This window comes from Lampetra planeri, chromosome 11 (assembly GCF_965212315.1).
Source record: "Lampetra planeri chromosome 11, kcLamPlan1.2.h2, whole genome shotgun sequence".
Taxonomy (NCBI): domain Eukaryota; kingdom Metazoa; phylum Chordata; class Hyperoartia; order Petromyzontiformes; family Petromyzontidae; genus Lampetra; species Lampetra planeri.
Genome location: NC_136117.1, coordinates 10691025 through 10711459, shown reverse-complemented (window position 1 = coordinate 10711459; position 20435 = coordinate 10691025). Strand labels below are relative to the sequence as shown.

Below are 20435 nucleotides of genomic sequence, written 5' to 3'. Positions count from 1 at the left end.
CCAGCACACCAATAACCAAAATGCCACCCGGAGTGATAAAACAGCCAGACGGAGGTCCGGCAAGACTTCATAAGTAAATCTTGGACCACGATATCAAAAACCTAAGTTGCTTAACTACCACCGCTCAACAGCAATGCACATTGCGCCCGAGTGTCTGGATGCCTTGGCACCAGATACCCCGCTGGGAACAACAGGTTAGGCTGCAATGACAGCAGTCACAGGTAGGTGCTGGCCAGGGTCAGGACATCAGACAACCAGTTGGGAGGCAATCAAGATAACCCAAGGCATTCTCCCTGACCACGTTCTCAAGATCCTTCGGAATAATGGAAAAAAAGGTGGTGGTGGGGGGGGGCAGAACACATAGCCCAACTTGCAGCATGTCCACGTTTGTTGCTGTCGGTGCACCGGCTTGCCAAAACGGGGACAAAGCGGGGCACCTTGGCATTTCCTGGTGGTGTGAAGCAGTCTTTTGATAGTTCGATGAACCCTGGCAAGGACTTGACCAAAATTTTATGCAAACCTCAAATCGGCCAGACCTCCTCGTTGATTACAGTGCATTGCCAGCCATAAACCAAGCCACCAATCAATCAATCTTTATCTTATGTACCATACATCGCCCTCAAAGTAGGCATCGCTGCAAGTTACAATGGAACGGTTACAGGGGGCTTACAAAAAAACTGGAATGAGAAAAGAAATTCGCCAAGCCCTCAGCGGCTGGCACCAACTGAGCGAAGTAAATTGCAACCTATTCTTCTTTTTCATACATTGATACTGGCAAAAAAAGGTCCCATGATATAAATTGCAACCGCACGCAAAATAAAGCGCAACAGTGCGCAATGAACAACATAAGAAAAGGTAATTCGTAAATAAAATAATTGAAAAGTAAAGAGACAGCTTTGATGTAACATTTTCGATTTTGTGGGAAAGCAAGTCTGAGTTAGGTGCGTCTTGTACAGACCACGGAATTGAGAGGCACTCAGCGCATTTCGTATGTCCACTGGCAGGCAGCGCGGTGTTCCAGGTTTTTTGGACTGCACTCGAGAAGGATCCGTCCCCCCGGTGCCAGGTGAACAATCCTGAGCTGGGCAAGTCTTGCCATTCCAGTGGAACGGAGTGTGGATGTGCCCGAGGATTGGAGAGAGATGCGGCTTTGTAGGTTAGAAGAGAAACCTTGAATTGGATGCGAACGCGAACCGGTACAAGCTGTGGTGAGAAGGCGTAATGTGTTTAAAACGGATAATCCCCCGGATCATCCGGGCAGCTGCGTTCTGGAACCTCTGCACCAATCCAAGTGGTAGCCCTGCGTAGAGGGCGTTCCCATCATCTAGGCATGTTTAGACAAAGCGTGTTCACCATCACTATTAGAGGTGGTGTTGGTCACAACAAAGGGCCACGTCTTTGCCCGCGACGACATCCACCAACTGAGCCAGAGCCAAACGTCTCGAGCCGCAATTCCATCGCGTTGATGCTGGAGCTGCAATTCTTTGGAAACCGGCAAACCCTGAACTGCTACCCTGCCAGAACATTGCCCCCCAGCCGGGCAGACTGGCATCGACCATGACTATCAGGTCCTCCTTGAAGAACCCCAAGTTTCCCCACTGACAAATTGGCTGCCTGGGTCCACCAACGGGGGTCCCTTGAAGCGTTGGGACAAAAGAATCACGAACCAACCCATGCGGCCACCGACTGGAACTGGATTATACTGCCTAAGAGATACCACCGAAGGGCCACCGCAACTTCTACAGAAGCCAAGTGGCCGAGGGCAACGAGAAAATCCTTTGCTAACCTGCTGCTGCCAGTCAGCCAGCCAGCTTGGTAGCCTCGAAATGCATGTGGACGATTGTATCTCTAGTCGTGGAGGTCCAAACCACAACTGTGTTGAGCACTGCCCCAAATGTGTTAAGACGTCGAACAGGGGCGAGTACAAACCGGCGTAGAGACGCACGTCCACCAGGATCCCCACCAACCGATACAATGCTCCTCTTGTGTCTGCCTGTATCAAAATGACTTCCAAATATTGCTCAGATGTTGCACGGACCACCCAGGGGACATGATCACACCGCGAGCACTTGAAAAAGACGCAAGGAGATAAGGGAGGCCAAAAGGAAGAGTAAATTTTCAGTGCTAGCCAATCATGCAAAGCAGCAGACAGCAAAGCTGCCACATCACAATTGGGACGTGCAAGAATGTGTCCTTGAGGCCGATGCAGGTGACCCAAATGCAATACCTTGGCCATGGATGCCAGTGACTCCATTTTTTATTCGCGGGAGCAAATGTGCTTCTTCAGCCGCTGCAGATCAAACATGGTCTGGTAAAGCCTCGATACGTACAAATAAATACATTTAATTTCTTTCACACCACGCGTAGGCAACCGTGCTAATCGGAGGTGCTAATTATGGTCACCGCATCCTTGGTGACCGTAAAGAAATGGCGTAGAAACCCGAGTGCCTTTCATTCCAGGGAACTCGCAGAATAGCATTTATATCTGCTGGTCTTGCCATTGCACCGCTAAAAGATCTTGAGTAGCTGGAGAGTCTACCCACAAACCGTCGGGGTCCTGGCCCACAAATTCTGGCACATATACGTGTGCCACTCTGTATGAGGCCCAATGATTCTGGCTCATTAGCCTCCAAACAAACACCCGATGAAGTGGGGCAATCAACTCGCCAACCGGGCTGGCACGGGAACCGCTGTGACCCCGGTGCCCAACCTCCTCGCACTGCTTTGCAGGTGGAGGAATGGGTGGGTGCCCTTCACCTCCTCTCGTAGACGTTCCTCATCCCTTGTATTGATACCTAAAAAGAAAAACCTCCACTCCCCTGAGGGAAGTCGGTCTACATTACCGAGAAGAGAAAGCTGTTTGGGAGATAACCCTGGCACTTACGACGAGACCAAAAAGGGCCGTTGAGAAAAATCTCTCTCATCCTTCTGCTCCTGCTCAAAAACTTCAAAACGCACCTCAAAAGGCAAACTGGGTTAATGACGTTATTGTTTCCGCAGTGCAAGGCTTTTGCTGTCAAAAAGGGCCCTCCTAGCCACGAAGAAGTCGAGGCCCGTGTCTGTGACAAAGGCCACCAAAAAGCATAAATATTCATAAGCTGTCTGCAGAGCTGTGCGGTCATGTGCCTTGTAATCGAATTTACCCAGAGCATTGTGACCCAGCTTTGCCACATCGTCCACGCAGGCACTGGTCTGCAAGGGCAGAGGCAATGCCGCAAAGGTCTTTCTCGCCTCCCGATTAGCAGTCCTGTCGAAGGGATAAGGCAAGACCAGTGACGGATCGTCAGCTGCGGTCCATTGGCGAGGGATAATACGCCAAGCCTTAGGCAAGTCCACAAGTGGCAATCGGAGCTTTTCCCGCTGATCCTCTGGGACCAAGCAACGGCAATCCAACGTTTTGGCCACCCGGAAGCCTTTAACTGGCTTGGCCCACTCGTGGTATTGACTGGTCGTGGGGTAATTCTGCCAACGCCGAAGGCTTGAAACTTTTGAAAGGGGAAGGCTTCTTGGCCGTATCCATTTTCTCGACAATAGCCTCCACCAACACATCAAGATTTGGGGTCACTTGTTTGACAACAGCAATGCTATACCCGAGGAAGAACTCCAAGTCACCGTGAAAGTACTGGTGTGGCTAAAACAGAAAAAGCACGACGAGTGCGAGTCAGTCATCTTGAGCTCGACCCCAAACTTTGTTGCAAAGAACTACATGTCGAGGCCATACCTGAATCGATGAGCGTATACCACAAGCTCACCCTGCCCATTTCCAGTTTGGCCTGTGTACTGCAGAGAAATCCACAACCATCTTGGGAAGAGCCAACCCTCGCCACAAGCTAAAACCTCCAAACACCAACACCGCTAATTTACACTAAAGTGCAGGAGCCAAACGGAGCTCTGGACACAAGCCCAGAAATTGAAAAACAGAGAAATATTTTTAGATTTGGGAGGTGCTGTTGTGAGAATAGGCTCAAAGGGAAATAATTTGAGTGGAGCAGTGGCCGTCGGATGAATAAATGTGGCTATTATTCAGCGGCATTATTTATTTATATAGACCAGTAGAGAACCTTTGCTCTACAATGGAAAACAAGAGACAGCTGTCTTTTTCACACTCTTCTCACAATCCTATTATACTCGGAGCACTCAACGTAACATGCTATTAATAGAATAAAATGCCAAGATACACGTATATTGGAGGTGATTTATATTCTCTAGGATATAAAGAATATTCTGGCAAAAGAATGACATTAATAGGAGCACAAATTAAAAAGTTCAAGCACTTTTAAATTAACCAAATCAGGCGTCTGTATTCGTTACTTCAGCTTCTTCGATATTGTTATCTATCAGGCCTTTTGAACTTCTTCAGCCGTTCCAATTCAATTCAATGTTTGTTATTCAGAAAACCCCGTTTCTAGTCTGTTACCCAGCTAGTTTTGGTGGCAACAGCCCACAGCCACTCACAATAGAGTTATTGTTGGGGTGGATAAGAGCCCAGCTAGCAGCCAGCCAGAAAACTCGAGGCACAAACTATTTTAATAGCATATATATCCAATTACCATTTTTTATCTTCCGCAGTGCACTACAGTCTCTAATAATGCTCCCTAAATTATCTTAGTCTGGTCTTAATTCATACCATTTCATTTTATCTCATCAGTCGGTCACGCTTAACTCTTCGGTGACAAGCCATAGTCATCGTCATGCTGGAGGATTATCATCCACTCGTAGCAATCATTGGCCAACATAAAAAAAAAACTTTCATATTTTCGCCACCAATTTCATTAAAAAAATATACAGCCCAGCAGCCATGGGAGCTTTTCACTAGGAGATACCCGCAAACCTTCACCGTCCAAAGTGCCAGACCACAGGCGTACACGACACAGCGCCAAGCTCGTTCCTCGTACAGTGGTTCCCCGGTTACGTGGGTTTCGGGGGGGGGGGGGTGGAGACTCGCGTTAAAGACCTCCCCCACAGTATAGCCGAGGACAAGGTCATATTACCAAATAAAGTATGTACAGAACGCATCTGAACGAACCATGTGCGTAGTGTCATCCACTGTCTCGTTCCTGCAGAGCCTAGGTTGTCTTCTTGTCGAGTCCTCGAGTTTCATCCAACTTGTCAAAGAACGAACGTAGCCGTCCTTCTGCATATCGTACCCTCAAAGATACTAAACTCCCTTTTAACTTGGGCTTTTGAAACCCCACTTTTTACTCTTTCAATAATTATTAGCTTTTCCTTCACAGTACGAAACTTCACTTTTTTTAACTTTCGCTATTAATCATAACACTAAGATGCCACTAAAGTGTCGAGAAAGACAAAGCAGACTACAGTGGGAGGGGGAAGGTCCCTCGCTGGGCACATCCAATGTAAAATGTAGGGCGAGGAAGAACTGCGGTACATCTGAATGCACGGTGTAAGCCACGGCGTTACAACTGGGGAGAGCTTTAATAACAACAAATATAAAACGTCCCACACACCCACCTGCGTGCTGAAACTCTCCATGGTGGTCGTCTCAATGTCCTTCTTGCCTAGCACCTCCACCTTGACGGAAGTGCCCGGGAAGCTGAAGGCAAAGTAGTCGAGGAAGTCGGGCAGGTACGCCGCGGCGCCGTGCACGATGGCGATGGCGTAGCGTGCGCAGCCCTGCTTCTCCTCCTTGAACGCCAACGAGGTGAACTCGCGCGCAAACCTCTCCAGCGCCGCTGGCGACAGCCGCTCCAGCTCGTGCCAGTACGCGTGCAGCACGCTCGCGCCACCATTGGGCTGTGCCTCGCTGTACACGAAGCGCGCAAACTCGGGCGACGTGTCCGGCACACGGTGCTGCTGCTGCTGCTGCTTGCGGATCAGCTGATCCCTGTTGGTGCAGAACGGTGGGAAGCTGTTGAGGAGCTCGCCCGCTCGGGCCGGCTTGCCCTCGTTGGGACAGTTCTCTTTCTTCACCGGCGTCGAGCATTGGCCAGGCACGCCCTTTGGCTCCTCTTTTACGGGCACCGTGGGTTGGGGTCCTTGCCGATCCGGAAGCGTGCGCACATCGGCTTCTGGGATCTGGGGAACAATGCTGCTGCTGCTGCTGTTGTTGTTGTTGTTGTTGATCAGCGCTTCCCGGAACTCTAGGCCCGAGCACATGGTCTGCACGCCGCGGTGGTAGCGCTTGGGCCGCTTGTGTTTGCGACGCTCCTCCTCATCTTCTTGACCATCACGGTGCTTCTTTTTCTTTTTTTTCTTGGCCTTCTTATGGTGGTGGTGGTGATGCTCCTCCAGCATGGGGCTGGGCTTCTTCTCTCCCCTCAATTCTCCTGCAACAAAAAGCGTACACCGCTCAGGTATTTGTGCAATCAATGGCAAAAACAATATATGTCCCGATAATTGGCGTCATCTGGTCCAACACCATGGTGAGACTCAGCTCTAAGAAAAGCTGTCTCGGGTGTGGACCAATCAATTTCAAGGACAGTGCATACATTATCAGAGTTGACTCCTTGTAAAAAAAAAGGTGTCAGTTTTGTTGCCAGATAAAAGGGTAAAAAAAATCAATTATCATATTTTGCTACTGGCAAAGGAGGTTCCAATGGAATATATATCCCAATAAATTCCAACATTTCATACAGCGCAGACAAATAATGATGCGAAATATACAACTTCAGCATTCAAATAACAACACAGGCTGGGTTATCGAATTAAGTCATCCATTACTCTACAGGTTCTCGGTTCAAAGACTCAGTTGGATATCAAAAAACAATCGGAAACCAGTCTCACCTCTGTGCCCACGTGAACGGTGAGACAGAAGGTGATGGGCAGGGTCTAGGGACGTCGTCAGCACCATTACACGCTAGTTGTAGATTGTACGGGGGTTTCCTGCCTTCAGGATGCAGGATGTGGAGGCAGCGGCCATTTTAGAGGGGCCAGAGTAATCGAGGATAAAACGGCAGTCGATTACAATTCAGTCGGTGTGTATAATAAAAGTACTATCTATCCCATGTCTTAATAAAACAGTGACCAGTTACGAATAAAAACGGTGCGTAAAGATTCTACAAATTATGACCTCCCGATTCTGATCTTACCTTTCAAATCCCTCAATTTCCATACAAGAACGGTCTTCCCAGCAGAAACCCGAGCTATATTGTCCTACAATCTTCAATCATCAGCCCCAATGTTCTTCTCAATCTCCCCTTCCTCTTGGCAAAATCATCTCCAGTGTTTATTTCGATAATTATTTCTGTGCCAATGACACCCAGCTCTGCATCACCAATGACCACGAACCAAACCTCACCATTTTCGCTCACATTATGCCTGGAGGTGGTGTCATATTGGGTTAGTTCCATCCTCTAAGCAATCTTTTTCCTTCCATACGTGAAGCACTACACATCGGCAAAAAGCCAACTCTCAATACACACTTTCGCTTGAGTGTGCACCTCAAATCGTGTACCTCACCACTGACAAGAGTGTGCAACCACCTTCAGTTTCTTTGGTGACTAGCTATCATTCTTTTCTCACACATCAACCCTACAGGAGCCGATAACTGCATTTGCGTAACATCTTCCGCATCTGCCATTTCCTTTCCACAGCTACTGCGCAGACCCTTATCCATGCCTTTTATCACATCGTGACTTAATTATCATCTCTCCTTTATGGCCTCCCCAATGCCTTATCTCAAAACTTAAGATGATTGAAAATGCCATTGCCAGAGTCCTAACTTGCACCCGTAAACAGGCCTAACATCACCATAATACCCCAATACAATCCCGGATTCATTTCAAGATCACACTTGCCATCCTCAAGATCCTTCCTAGACTGGCACCTTACCTACCCTTTTTACCCCCACTCATCTTACTCCATACCCTGAAAAACACACATTCTACTCCAGCAACCAACACTTGCAATTGAAGCCCTCAGTCAACCTTCAATTGGTGGTAGGTCACTAACTCTTCTAAACCACAGTGATCTGTAACAACCTTTCCTCAGCTATCCGTACCGCCGATTCCCTTCCCCCTGTTCAAATCAAGACTCAAGACTTTCGTTTTTTTCCTTCTCTGCATACAACCGAAATTCCTGGATAAAATAAATATGCCAACCGTTTCCGTGCAGCATCTTGAAACGTGGTTGCATTTTTAGACACTATAGAAATTCAAATGGTATTGCATTATTTCTGGAATGTCTTACAGGCAATGTAATGTAAAAAAAGTTGCTTATGTTAAATTACACAAAATGCAAGAGAAAAACAAGAAAAATCACGCGCGAGCACAAATTCTTTAACGCTTTCCAAAATTCCCTTGTGCTCGGTAATTATAAAAAAAAAATATGACTGCATGACATTGATCATAAAAACAGACGTGGAGAGATGAAAAAAGAAAACAGAAAGCGTGCAAAGAATGGAAAATGTTCCGAAGGTATGGAAAGGTGCAATATTGGAATTACATCAAGACCGAATGCAGTACACACGGATCTGTCAACAAAAACAAAGAGAACACATCGTTGTCATCTTAGATTATTGCTCGTGACGAGTGACTTGAGCCTACCCAGATTATTTGCCCAGGGGAGGCATGGGGATGTGAACAAGGAAACCAGGTGAAGTATCTCCGTTTCCAGGAGAATAAGGTTAGCTGCATTTACGTAAAAAAAAAATTACAATGCAAATTCAAACAAGATGGTCTCATGCAATGACACCATCAGGGAGGTGGCACATTGAGTGATGTCATTATTAATTGATCTATTAATTTTAAAACCTAAGCGCAGTTGAGGCCGTGCTACCCTGAGCCAGAGGCAAAGCATGCCTCGCCTGGTTTTACTCCCCGAGTTCCAAATGCCTCCCCAGCAAAGGGAATCTAGGGTAAGACCAGCTTGAGCCCAAGTCAACGATCATCATCAGCTATGGCGTGTCACATCATCGTAATAGGCCAAGGAGTGGATGTAATTCGTGATGAGGTGGTTTTTTTTGCAGTTTTGGTCAACCCATTTATACATTTGTCCAGTCCGCAACAGTTTACAAGTTCGTCATGGCAATACAATTGTATAAGCATTCAATTTACCTAACATTATATCTCTGATTATCATGACCCTCTCCCAATGTTCAAACAAAGTGTTAATTCTTGCGCGTTAATGCATTTAAACGTAACTAAAAAGTGTTTAAAAAAAGTTATACGTAGTTAATAGACGAGGAGCATTGGTTGAACTTGAAAAAAAAATTCTGAAAGTCACACATGCAAACTTATGGATTACAAATGAACCAGGAAAACATAACAAATGTGAACAAAAAGTAATCAAATGCCCTGTAACTACATTGCGGTCATGTCGCCATGAAAAATGTGCGAACGAACGGCCGATAACAAGCTGCAAGCACTGCAAGTTCACCGTAACATCCTATTAGTATTTCCAATGCAAAGACAAAGATCCCCCGTATAGCCTTCGCAGACTGTTGGGGCTGTTAACGAGCACCTATAAAGACTGGCACGGCACACGAGGGGGTGGGTGGCCAGCACCACGCCCGGCCTCCTTTGTCTCCCCAGTGGCGATGTTTACTACACACCGCACCAGATACTCATTTGAGGCCGAGTCGACCTAGGAGAGGCCCAGGACCGGTTCAGATAATCGTCACCGGTGCTGGCCGTGAGCGGGAATGGAACTCGGTTCGCAGCGTTCTTAGTGCAGCGCGCTAACAGCTGCCCTACCGCTTTACAATCAAAATCCCACAGCAGCAGCAAGACCAAACCAAAAAGGGAGGAGGGATATTACAAAAACATAGTTATATAAACCCAATATAAATTCACAAGATGCCAAAAAAAGTCAGTATTTCAGCATGAAGATATGCTTGGAGTAAACGAGATTTGACAAAAAAACTATAAACACACACACTTGTGTAAGAGGTTCAAATTAAATGTAATAGTAACACCCATTCGGAAAAAATGAAATCCTTTTAATTTAAAACATGAAAAAATCCTCGTTATGCAATGGAGAAATAATACCCTCGAGTATAATAAAGACAATTAACGAACTGTAATTCAAGCCGCGATATTTCTTAACAGCTTTCACCGACCCACGGATGCAACCAATACCCCCCACCCCCATACGCTCTTTTACACCACACAGACAATGAATAAAACCCTGCGTAAGCCACAATCGTAGACATTACAGATGGGGCTTGGTAGCAACTGACGGTCACGTAGCACAAAACGCTTGGCTCGAAGGGACCCCCCCCCCCCCACAGCGACAAACAGCCAACTGCTCTCAAAATCCAAACAACAATGAGACACCGTGGGTCCTCAGTGTTACGGTCTGCCCTGCTTGTCAAGGTGAAGGAAGGTAGTGGAGAAGGCTCGGACGCAGCAGCAGCAACTCAGAAATTGTCACACACACGCACACGTGTGTGTGTGTTTGTATGTATACGATCTGACCGTGAAAAACGCCAGGTCGCTCTTTTCCCGGCAAGATTTTAGCATTTTTCGCACGCAAAACGTGACCCACTCGCGTAAAAATATATATATTCTCAGGGCAAACTGCTCACGTAAACAAGCGCATACGTTGTGGTGGGAGGGGGGGGCTTTTGACAGACCGTAAAATGGTACGTATTGTACGTACCAGCACATTAAAACGTTGTTCACTTTCAAAGTTTAAACGGTGTCTACGACGTTACTTTTTTAATGGCCTCAACAACGACCACACCGAGAGGAGACGGGCTGAGCGAACGGACGTATTAAAACACGGCATCTAGACAACACATGCAAGGCGACCACGTCTAGGCGTTAAACATGTTGTGTCAGCCGAATGGGATGGACATCACCACTCCTACAACATCAGCACGGTTGTTAGGCATTAAGGGGCTTCACACGACTGACTTAAGTCGCAAAATGTAGACGTACCTTTTCTTGAATTAATGCCTTCTCACCAGGACTTTTAATATCAATGTAGCCAAATATACCGTTAGAGTATAATCAGATAAATATTCACAAGCGATGAAAAACACATTGTCCTGCGGAGGGAGCTGGTAGGAACGTTGGGTTGCTCGGTCAATGGCCAGGGTCAACGGCGGCGTGGTGTATTCCGCAAATATGCCCGACTGTGAGGGCGGGCACAAGCCGGCGTGAGTAGGTTAAACGTTGAGTTTTATAAGGGCACCCACGGGGTGACCAGCCCCTCCCCTCCCAGCCCCACCCCACCCAGCCCCTCCCCACCCAGCCCCTCCCCACCCCACCCCTCCAGTCCTCACCCCACCCAGCCCCTCCAGTCCCCACCCCTCCCCACCCAGCCCCTGCAGTCCCCACCCCTCCCCCACCCAGCCCCTGCAGTCTCCACCCCTCCCCCACCCAGCCCCTCCCCACCCTCCCCCACCCAGCCCCTCCCCCACCCCCTCCCAGCCCCTCCCCCACCCCCTCCCCACCCAGCCCCTCCCCACCCAGCCACTCCCCACCCAGCCCCTCCCCACCCAGCCCCTCCCTGCACGACGGACACAATAATCCCCTGTGGGCTGGTGTAACCAGGAGGTTCCTACCAGTATAAAATTATTCTCCATGAACCCAGCTCTAAATGGTATGAGGCGACATTACAATAAGCATTACAGCTAATTATGCCGTTAGGGCATTTTGTACATGTCATTTTAAACCAATTATTTAACTTACCAGTTGTCCGATTTTTAACAAGCTGTGTATAAAGCAAGCTTTATTAAAATCATAGCAGCAATATGGACTTAATACGGGAGATTTGTAGTAATATATAATGGCACACTTAAAGACGATGGCTAATACATTAGCCAATTTAATGTCTGCGTGTCCATTTGTTTACGGAAGCAAGTTTAATAACAACGTTATGGACTGCGCAGTGTTTTTTTTTACGACAAACGTGACAGCAAAATGGAAATCACAGTACGCCGAGAATACATTACAACACTGAGTCATTCGCAAGGCAGGAAGTGTACAGTGCTTGGACATGTGGCTTTGTACAGTGAAAACTAAAATAACCCTACCACTGGCACGTATAAAAAAAACACCAGACTGCCGGAATATTTGATGCCACTTTCCATTTCGAATGCTACAATGGGTGTGCATGCGGCAATGTTGTCGTCAATCGGTTAACAATGTCCAGACATTCTGCGAAACTCACAAAACACTCGATGAGAGTCCTAAAAGGAAAAGACCGCCCAAAAAAAGCAACGCAATAGCTGGCGTTGACGCCACTACGGATGCCATTCGCATTACACGGCTTGGCTGCAAAAACAAAGTTGACATCGGCGACAGCAGGGAGAAAGAGTCGAAAGCCAACAGTTAACAACGGCCGCCGCTGACAAGAAATATTAAACATTAATGTGGTTACACCGGCACACGCGAACAGTGCAGTACTTTACAATCACTGTACCGAGTTCCACGGTAAACCCCAAACGTCTCCGTTGTCAGGCGCGCATATTAAAATCAGGATACCACTAAACTGTGAAATACACCTTGCAGTGCTAACCCACAGGATACACATGTAACACCGACTGCATTCGTAATCATGGATACGTGAGAGAAAACAGAGCTGCAGATCACGGGAGGCAAGATTTGTGTCCTCCGAGGGGACACGACCGAGGATCTATCTCACTGAAAACCGGCAATGCATACAGCAGCTCTTAGCAGCTGTTCAATTTGGCCACAATCTTGCTCAACGGAACACTTTACTTTCATAATGTATTGTCAAAAGGTAAGGGACCCTTTTGAACAGTTTTGACATGTGTAGAGGACTTCAAATTAATGCTTAGGGTGAAACACAAAAAAACCCCACATTACATCGCTAAAAGCGACAGTTACTTTTTCAAATAGATTATAAAATGGGAACAATATTACATTTCCTTGTCAAATAACCTGACAAAAGTCACATGTGCAAAATTGAATTTTTTTTCAGGTTTTCAATTACAGCTTTGAGGAAGTAGACCTCTGAATTTGAAACTGAAATCAGGATAATAGCAGCAAGCCATCTCTTATCCAGCCTGAATGATTGCTCCAAATACATAGCTAGGACGTTTCAAAAGATATTTTTAAATTCACCGACAATAAATCTTATTGTTATACACTGTGGACAGGCAGAAATTAGCTAAACAATACGTATAAATTACTAAAACCATTTATAGAGATTAAACTTTAACAATTGTAAAAAGGTAACCAAATCCAAAACAAGCAGAGTTGTCAGTCAAGGATGTACAATTCTCACCAAGTATATTCACATCTACACTGGGAAATATGTTGTGAATATTGGACCTAAGAAAAACAGGTATAAAAATAAACCTGTTATAGTATTAACCATCTCAGATAATCTGATGACAGCTATGATAACAACCAGCGGTAATTCAGTGCAGCGAAAGATGGAAAAACTTTACAAAGGCTGAAAAATAAAAATCACGCACAAGAGACTAAAAATATAAAGTAAACTATTTTAATTTCACCAGGTAAGGCCCACTAAGCTATATAACTCTTTTTCAGAAGCGACCTGGCCACAAATGATAGCCCCACGAAGTGGCTTATCGCGTGGAATGTATAGCAGCGAAATACTCTAAATGCATGCTTATTCTAAATGTAGAGGTAAAAAAACGGAGGACCCAGAGAAAAATCCACAACCACGGGGAGCGAGAACATGTAAGCTACAAATATACAGGCGTCAGGGTCGAGATCGAACCCACATCCTGTACACCAGGCGAGGTAGCCAACATCTCTCCACCGCAGCAGCGTCAAGACACGTCTAAAAACCCCGAGTGTGTATTTAGGGAAATTACTGAGAATCAAAATACTTATTTATACTGGAGAAATCCGATGAGCTATGAATCTCTTTTTTACAAATGTCCAGTGGACATCTGAAAGCGGACTGAGCCTTAATCGCAAAATGAAGAGGAGAGCGAGAACAAGACGGAGCACTTTTGGAAAATAAAAATGTTGTAGTAAGCAAAATAACAATTTTCTTATAAGAATAACGTTTTCATTTAGGGCCTATTACCGATGTAGTGACATCGCGAATGTCACTGTGTAATGCCGGCCCGAGAGAGGCACGGCGTGCGATGTAACGACATCGCGGGCACCACGTGTAGGTGGGTGCAGTATCGGTGAGCGCTGACCGGCAGTGGTGGATGGCACCACGGCTCTGCGTGCAGTGCCGACCCCTACAGGATTGGGTGTGAGAGTGCCGGCAATGGGAACGGGGTTACTAAGGGCCATGGCACTCTGGTTGACCCCGAAGGACACGTGACCGGTAAAGTCTACACAGGGCCCCCAGGTGGAGGCCAGGGGTGGTCACGTGTCAGGCTGGAGGTCCTGCTCGAGGATTCTAGAAGGTGGGCGTGGCTAAGGGCGGGGCCAGCCACGCCAAAGAGGATATAAGCCGGGTCCGAGAAGGGACTGGCTGCTGTTGTCATCCTGAAGAAATCTACATTCTACATCCTACAAGAGTCTCCAACACGTGGACCAGGACCCAAGCTGTGGTCCGGTCCCTTGTAGCAATTTACGTTGTAATTAGTGTAGTTAGCCTGGTGGTCACCACCATTGGTTGTTATTGTGTTAACCCAGTGTTGGTGTTAAATAAATGTGTTGCCTCCAAAAAGTACGTCTGCGACTCAGTTGAACTCACTACACCTATAATAAAGGGGTTGGTAATACGAACTCCAATAAAGAACGTGAAACAAAGGATTAGAAATATACAGAAAACAATGGAAAGATGTACAATGGGAATTAAAGACTGAAAAATGGTGAGAGGAACATATGGATCATAGAAAAGACAAATTAAATACATTAGATTGACTAGATAAAAGTTAGGAGCATTGCAAAGGACATATCGTAGAGTGGATAACATATGGATGAGACTGGTGATGGAATGGGAGCCAAAGGAGAGAACAAGCCAGCGGAGAGGACCACTGCAGAGCAGAGGTCGCAAACGGGTTTTGATTCCTTACCCGTACCTGGCCGCACCAGGGTCGAAAACGGGTACCCGTACCCTACCCGATACCCGGCTACCCGGCTGGGTATCGGGTAGGGTGCGGGTACCCGATTGCGACCTCTGGGATGAAGCCATGTTGCAGGCGTGGGTGGGTTGATTCTAGGAACTTGAATTGTGAGAAGAGACGAGACGTTGGGAAATGAGTGACAAACGGTTACTCACCAGTGACTCACGGCCTACCCGTAACCGGCCGCACCAGGGTCGCAAACGGGTACCCGTACCCGGCCGGGTACGGGTAGCCGGGTATCGGGTACCCGGGTATCGGGTACCCGGTTGCGACCTCTGCTGCAGAGACGGATTCATCAGATCAGCTCATGCACAAGAGCGACAAATTGTGACATCGCAGGGCTATGATGGATGGTGATGTCATGGAGAGACCTGCATCTAGCAGAAGAAAATATGGCTCGTGATAAAATGACAACTGTTCACACAAACAAACAATAACAAAATTAAACTCGTGCCCCCTCTTGAAAGCTCACCGCATTGATTCTCGGATTAGCCTATGCGGGTCGTCGGCAAACGCTGGTGCCTTTGCCATTTGCCAGTGACATTACATTTTTTCGGGACACATTTGAGCTGTACGTGGTTTAAACAGTGTGTGGAGACGGAGCCTGGGAAACAAAGACACTCGAGTAGAATAAGACAACTTGATTCCTTGTGGCATGTCCAAAGCAGTGTCATGTATGTAGAACTTATTTTGAACCGTACGTAGCCAAACGTGCAAATGCCAACAAATAAACAAACAGATCATAAAAACGATATTCAAAAATACACTATTATGCCTTCGTAAAAAAAAACTGGTCAAAAAGACAAAATCCATCGTACAAGCTAACGAAACTGATTATTCGTCACTAATAATGTAGCACCGTGCATCGACTTGCATGAAACGATACTGTACACGGTAATACCAAACCACATGAAAAATAATATAATCATTGGCAAATGGCTCACATATAATTATAATTATTCTCATCAACCATATCACCATCATTAAATAATTCTGCCACTAAAATCACACTTCACTACTTAGAACGACGAATGCTGGTAGCAACAACAAATTCAGAAAATGTAACCCCGTGAATTTCGTGAATCGCAAAAGGCCCAAAACCACGGCTGATGCAACGAGACGTGCGGAGCATGGCGGAGGTGGCAGCAGCAGCAATGCCAAGACTCCCCTGGTCGGGTGGATTCAAACGGCCATGACATGAACGGCGGCATGGGCATATACACCGGTAAAAGGTCACAAATTCAAGCGAGGAAGAGAGCTGGGGGTTTAAATTCTCACGCCTGCATCCCCACATTCAGGAGGGGTTGGGCCATTCACCAACCGCAGTGGGGGGAGGGGGGGCCCATGGGACTGCACCTGCGAATGACTGCAGGGGATCTTGCAAATTGGTATGAAAAAAATCTTTTCATTTTTCCAAATTAACTCGCCCCGTCACATTTGGGAATTTGCGCTTTAGCTTCCTTTAATTTATTTGCGCGTGTAACACGTTGATATTGTCGTGATGGTCGATTTTAAAAAATGTTTACATTTAAAATTTTTGATAATATTGCAAACAAGCTCATGCTTGAAGTGCTAGCTTGCAGTTTGGAATTAACTATTTTTGTACAACCCTGTAGTTGCGTGTAAAATCACGACAAACGTTTTACAATCTAAGCACAATTTTACATCTTGGGAAATTAATAACAGAAGGCACACACACAAATGCCACGACTTCACTTAATAAACGGCGAGCGCCGGCACAAAAATAAAAAAAAACACATCCACAGAAAAATGTACTGGGTGGGGAAAAAACCCACCACAACGTAGATTACTGTATTGGAAAATATTCTCTGTTGGTAGAGCAACGCATCTGCTGCCGTCTTATCATAAAACAGCTCTTGGTGTGCTGACGGCAATTGGCATTCGTTGTTTTTCTAATTGGCTTCAGTTCTGTACGTGGCAAAACCCCGTCGCATGCTTTAAATTATGACGGACAAAAAAATGTCGACTGCCCAACATGCTCACGCAGCAAGCAGCAGCAGCAGCTTCGTGTGGGTTACCCATTCTGCGACCATCTTCCACCGTTGCTAGCCGACAGATTACAGCACACACACATCACACTCACTTGACGAGTTTTCTATATGGCAAGACCAGCATGCTTTAAATGGACGGGCAGAAAAATGTCAACTGCCCAACACACTCACGTAGCAAGCAGCAGCAGCAGCACGAGCTTTGTGCACGTTACCTATTCTGCAACACTACAGCCATCTTCCGTCGTTGCTAGTTGCCAAATTATAGTAAACACACACACCCACACATCGCACCAGTTCTGACTAGTTTTGTTTATGGCAAGACCAGCGAGCTTTGAATTACGGACAGAAAAAATCGACTGCCCAACACGCTCACGCAGAAAGCAGCTTTGTGGGTTTTACCCATTCTGCGACACTTCATTGCTAGCTGACAGATCACACCACTCCCGACAAGTTTTGTACTGTATATGGCAAGAGCCCGCCGCATACTTTAAACCATGAAAGACAAAAAAAATGTCAACTGCCCAACATGCTCAGCGGCTTTGTGGGTTTCACCTATTCTGTAACACTTCAGCCATATTCCACCTTTGCTGGTTGCCAGATTAAATTATGAGCAAACACACACACATCGCACCACTCACAAGTTGCGTACGTTAGAAAGACCCCGTCGCATGCTTTAAATCATGAAAGACAAAAACACATCAACTGGCCAACATGCTCACACATTAACAACAGCAGATTAGTGTAGGTTACCTATTCTGCAACACTACAGCCATCTTCTGCCGTTGCCAGATGATAGCAACACACACACATCGCAACACTTCATGCAAGTGTCCCCTTTCACGGAAACTTCAAGGCACCGACCATGCATTGGGGGTCAACGTGAGCTGGACAATTATTTACTTATTAATGTATGCATGCACAAGGCACCCACTTCCCCCCCCCCCAAAAAAAGGACTTTGAGCTCTTAGGAAGCGACGTAAATTAAGCTAGCAGCTGAACAAAAACCACACGGATTCAAAATGTTGCGTGTTAAGGTCAAAACGGTGCAATTAGATTAGGGGGGGGCGAATGCCACTTTTGCTTCGCTTCTGCAAGTGCCGTGGGTCAGAGCGGCTTTGCTAATGCTGTTATTAGTTTCAAATCCTGGATAATAAAGCACTGATTAAGGCCTCGATGTGCGAAGAAGAACAAAAAAAGCATTCCTGCACTTTGAAATGATGTGTTCGTGCAAGAAAGAAAACTGGGCATCGAGCTCAAACACGCAATACGTACAGAATATTAAAAAATATGGCGGAATTATGAACGTCTACTGTTAAATGTTTTGCACAATTAAAAACACCGGAGATTGTCACGTTCAAAAACAAATAAACGCTCGGCCATACGAAGAACAAGTTCGCAAAGATGCAGTGGAAACTTGTTGATAATTGTTTTTTTACCCTTCTATCTGGCAACAAAACGGACACCTTTTTTACAAGGAGTCATGTTTACATAGACCACAATACCTGCAGTCATAATGCAAACAAAAAACATAACTCTGATAATGTGCACTGTCCTTGAAGTTGATTGGTCCACACCCGGCGTCATCTGGTCCAACCCATGTGAGACTAGGCTCTAAGGAAAGCTGTCTCGGGTGTGGACCAATCAACTTCAAGGACAGTGCACATTATCAGAGTTATGTTTTTTTGTTTGCATTATGACTGCAGGTATTGTGGTCTATGTAAACATGACTCCTTGTAAAAAAAAAGGTGTCAGTTTTGTTGCCAGATAGAAGGGTAAAAAAACAATTATCATATTTTTTACTGGCAAATGAGGTTCCAACGGTGGAAACTTGTTATTTGCCAACGAAAATTATCTAATGCTGCGGACAGTGTACCATAGACTCGAGCACATTCAACATATAATAACAGTTGTGTTCCTTCAATTAAAATAACGTCGTCTTTTGGTACATAAAGGCCTGCTTAAGAAGTTTCAGACGCAATGTATGAACGTTTCAGTTTCAGTTTCATTTATTAGGTATAGCCCTGTGAGCCATTCGGCTCTTGAATCGGGTGCCACCGCAACAAACAAAAAAGTAAAACATGAACAAGAAATAATCTTAAAGTGTGTAAACGTGTCGGTTATCAACTCCATCCGGTTTATCTCATTTTAGTGTGAACAAACTATGTCAACGCATGTAACTTTACCCAAACCTGGAACAATTATTTATTAAAAAGCCCTTGCAGGTGATGTTTGCGTATCACTTCAGAACTGTAAATATATTTTCATTGGATACGTACATGCATCCGTAGTTTAAAGCAACTTAACCAGTATCGCTTTCTAGGATGTATTAATGTACAGTAATTCCTAAGGAGCAGCGGTGTCAACGGATGCCAAATAATTATCCTCACTTTTAATACTTCACCATATGATGAAACGTTCCAGCTCTTTATTATAAAGGTGTTGATAATTAGTTTAAATTAGGCACCGTGTCGGAGACATTTCTAAAATCATTTAACAGGAGAACAATTCTACCACACTGATAATCAACTTATATCGTGTACATTTAATAAAACAAATTCTTATCAAATATATATTAAGGCCCGAGGATTTAAATATGCAATTTTGGTATTAACTGCTTATTATATACTGTACGCATTTTTTTCAAACTGCACGTGGGATGGACATGGAATTAGACCACTTTTACTAAGCATCAAAAATAGGGGGTTAAATATTACAACAAAAATATTGGCGTCATAAATCTTTGCGTAGTTCATGGGAAACGTTTTGTTAAGAAATACCACCAAAAAAATACGAAGACTTTACCTAACCGTGCTAATCTTCCGTATGTAACGCAATAAGGGTGATTCTGCACAACATTGGAATAATTGTAATGATTATTAAGCAGCCATTTATACTGTAAGACATATATTGTTCTTTACACAATTGTATTGGTATCATGTCACGAGACAAAATATCAATTCGGAACTATGGCAACGTAGTGCAACCATGTGTTGGATAGTTGCCCGTGGAAGGTGATATCATAGAACTTTTATCCAGAAACTAGGGCACACTTCCCCAAAAACTCCTGCTACAGGGAAACATGTATACAGCACGGCAGTGAAACCGACATAAATATTTGTAATTCTCAAAGCTAGAACTTTAAGTAAATGTAAAGAATAAACATATTAATATGGTGGCTTTTGTACGGTGACCAGGCTGAGACCATCAACTTGCAATCGGGTCTGTGGTATTGGCTCAGTGCTCACATGGTTACTGAAATGTACGTATTTAAACATAATTGCATAAAACTGAAGCTTTAAGCAATATGCAATTCCCATTGTAATGGTTTGTTAAAAAAATACAAGTGTTCATGGAAGCATTACATAGCTCCATTATCAATATTTGATTTCAGATACTTTATTAGGTTACATACAACAACAACAAAAGCATGGAGTAGTTAACGTCTCACAGTTGAGTTGTAATTGTGTGTAATTAACAGATTAAGTGAA

The 20435-nt window shown here is 45.3% G+C and overlaps 1 protein-coding gene across 1 annotated transcript in view; it reads right to left on the bottom strand.

Moving 5' to 3' along the window:
• LOC144721302 (uncharacterized) overlaps nucleotides 1-20435 on the bottom strand; it is a 41763-nt gene that overhangs the window by 16739 nt on the left and 4589 nt on the right. The window contains exon 2 of the mRNA XM_078598815.1: nucleotides 5473-6287. Coding sequence (XP_078454941.1) covers nucleotides 5473-6287 — 815 coding nt within the window. The remainder of the gene's footprint in view (nucleotides 1-5472; nucleotides 6288-20435) is intronic.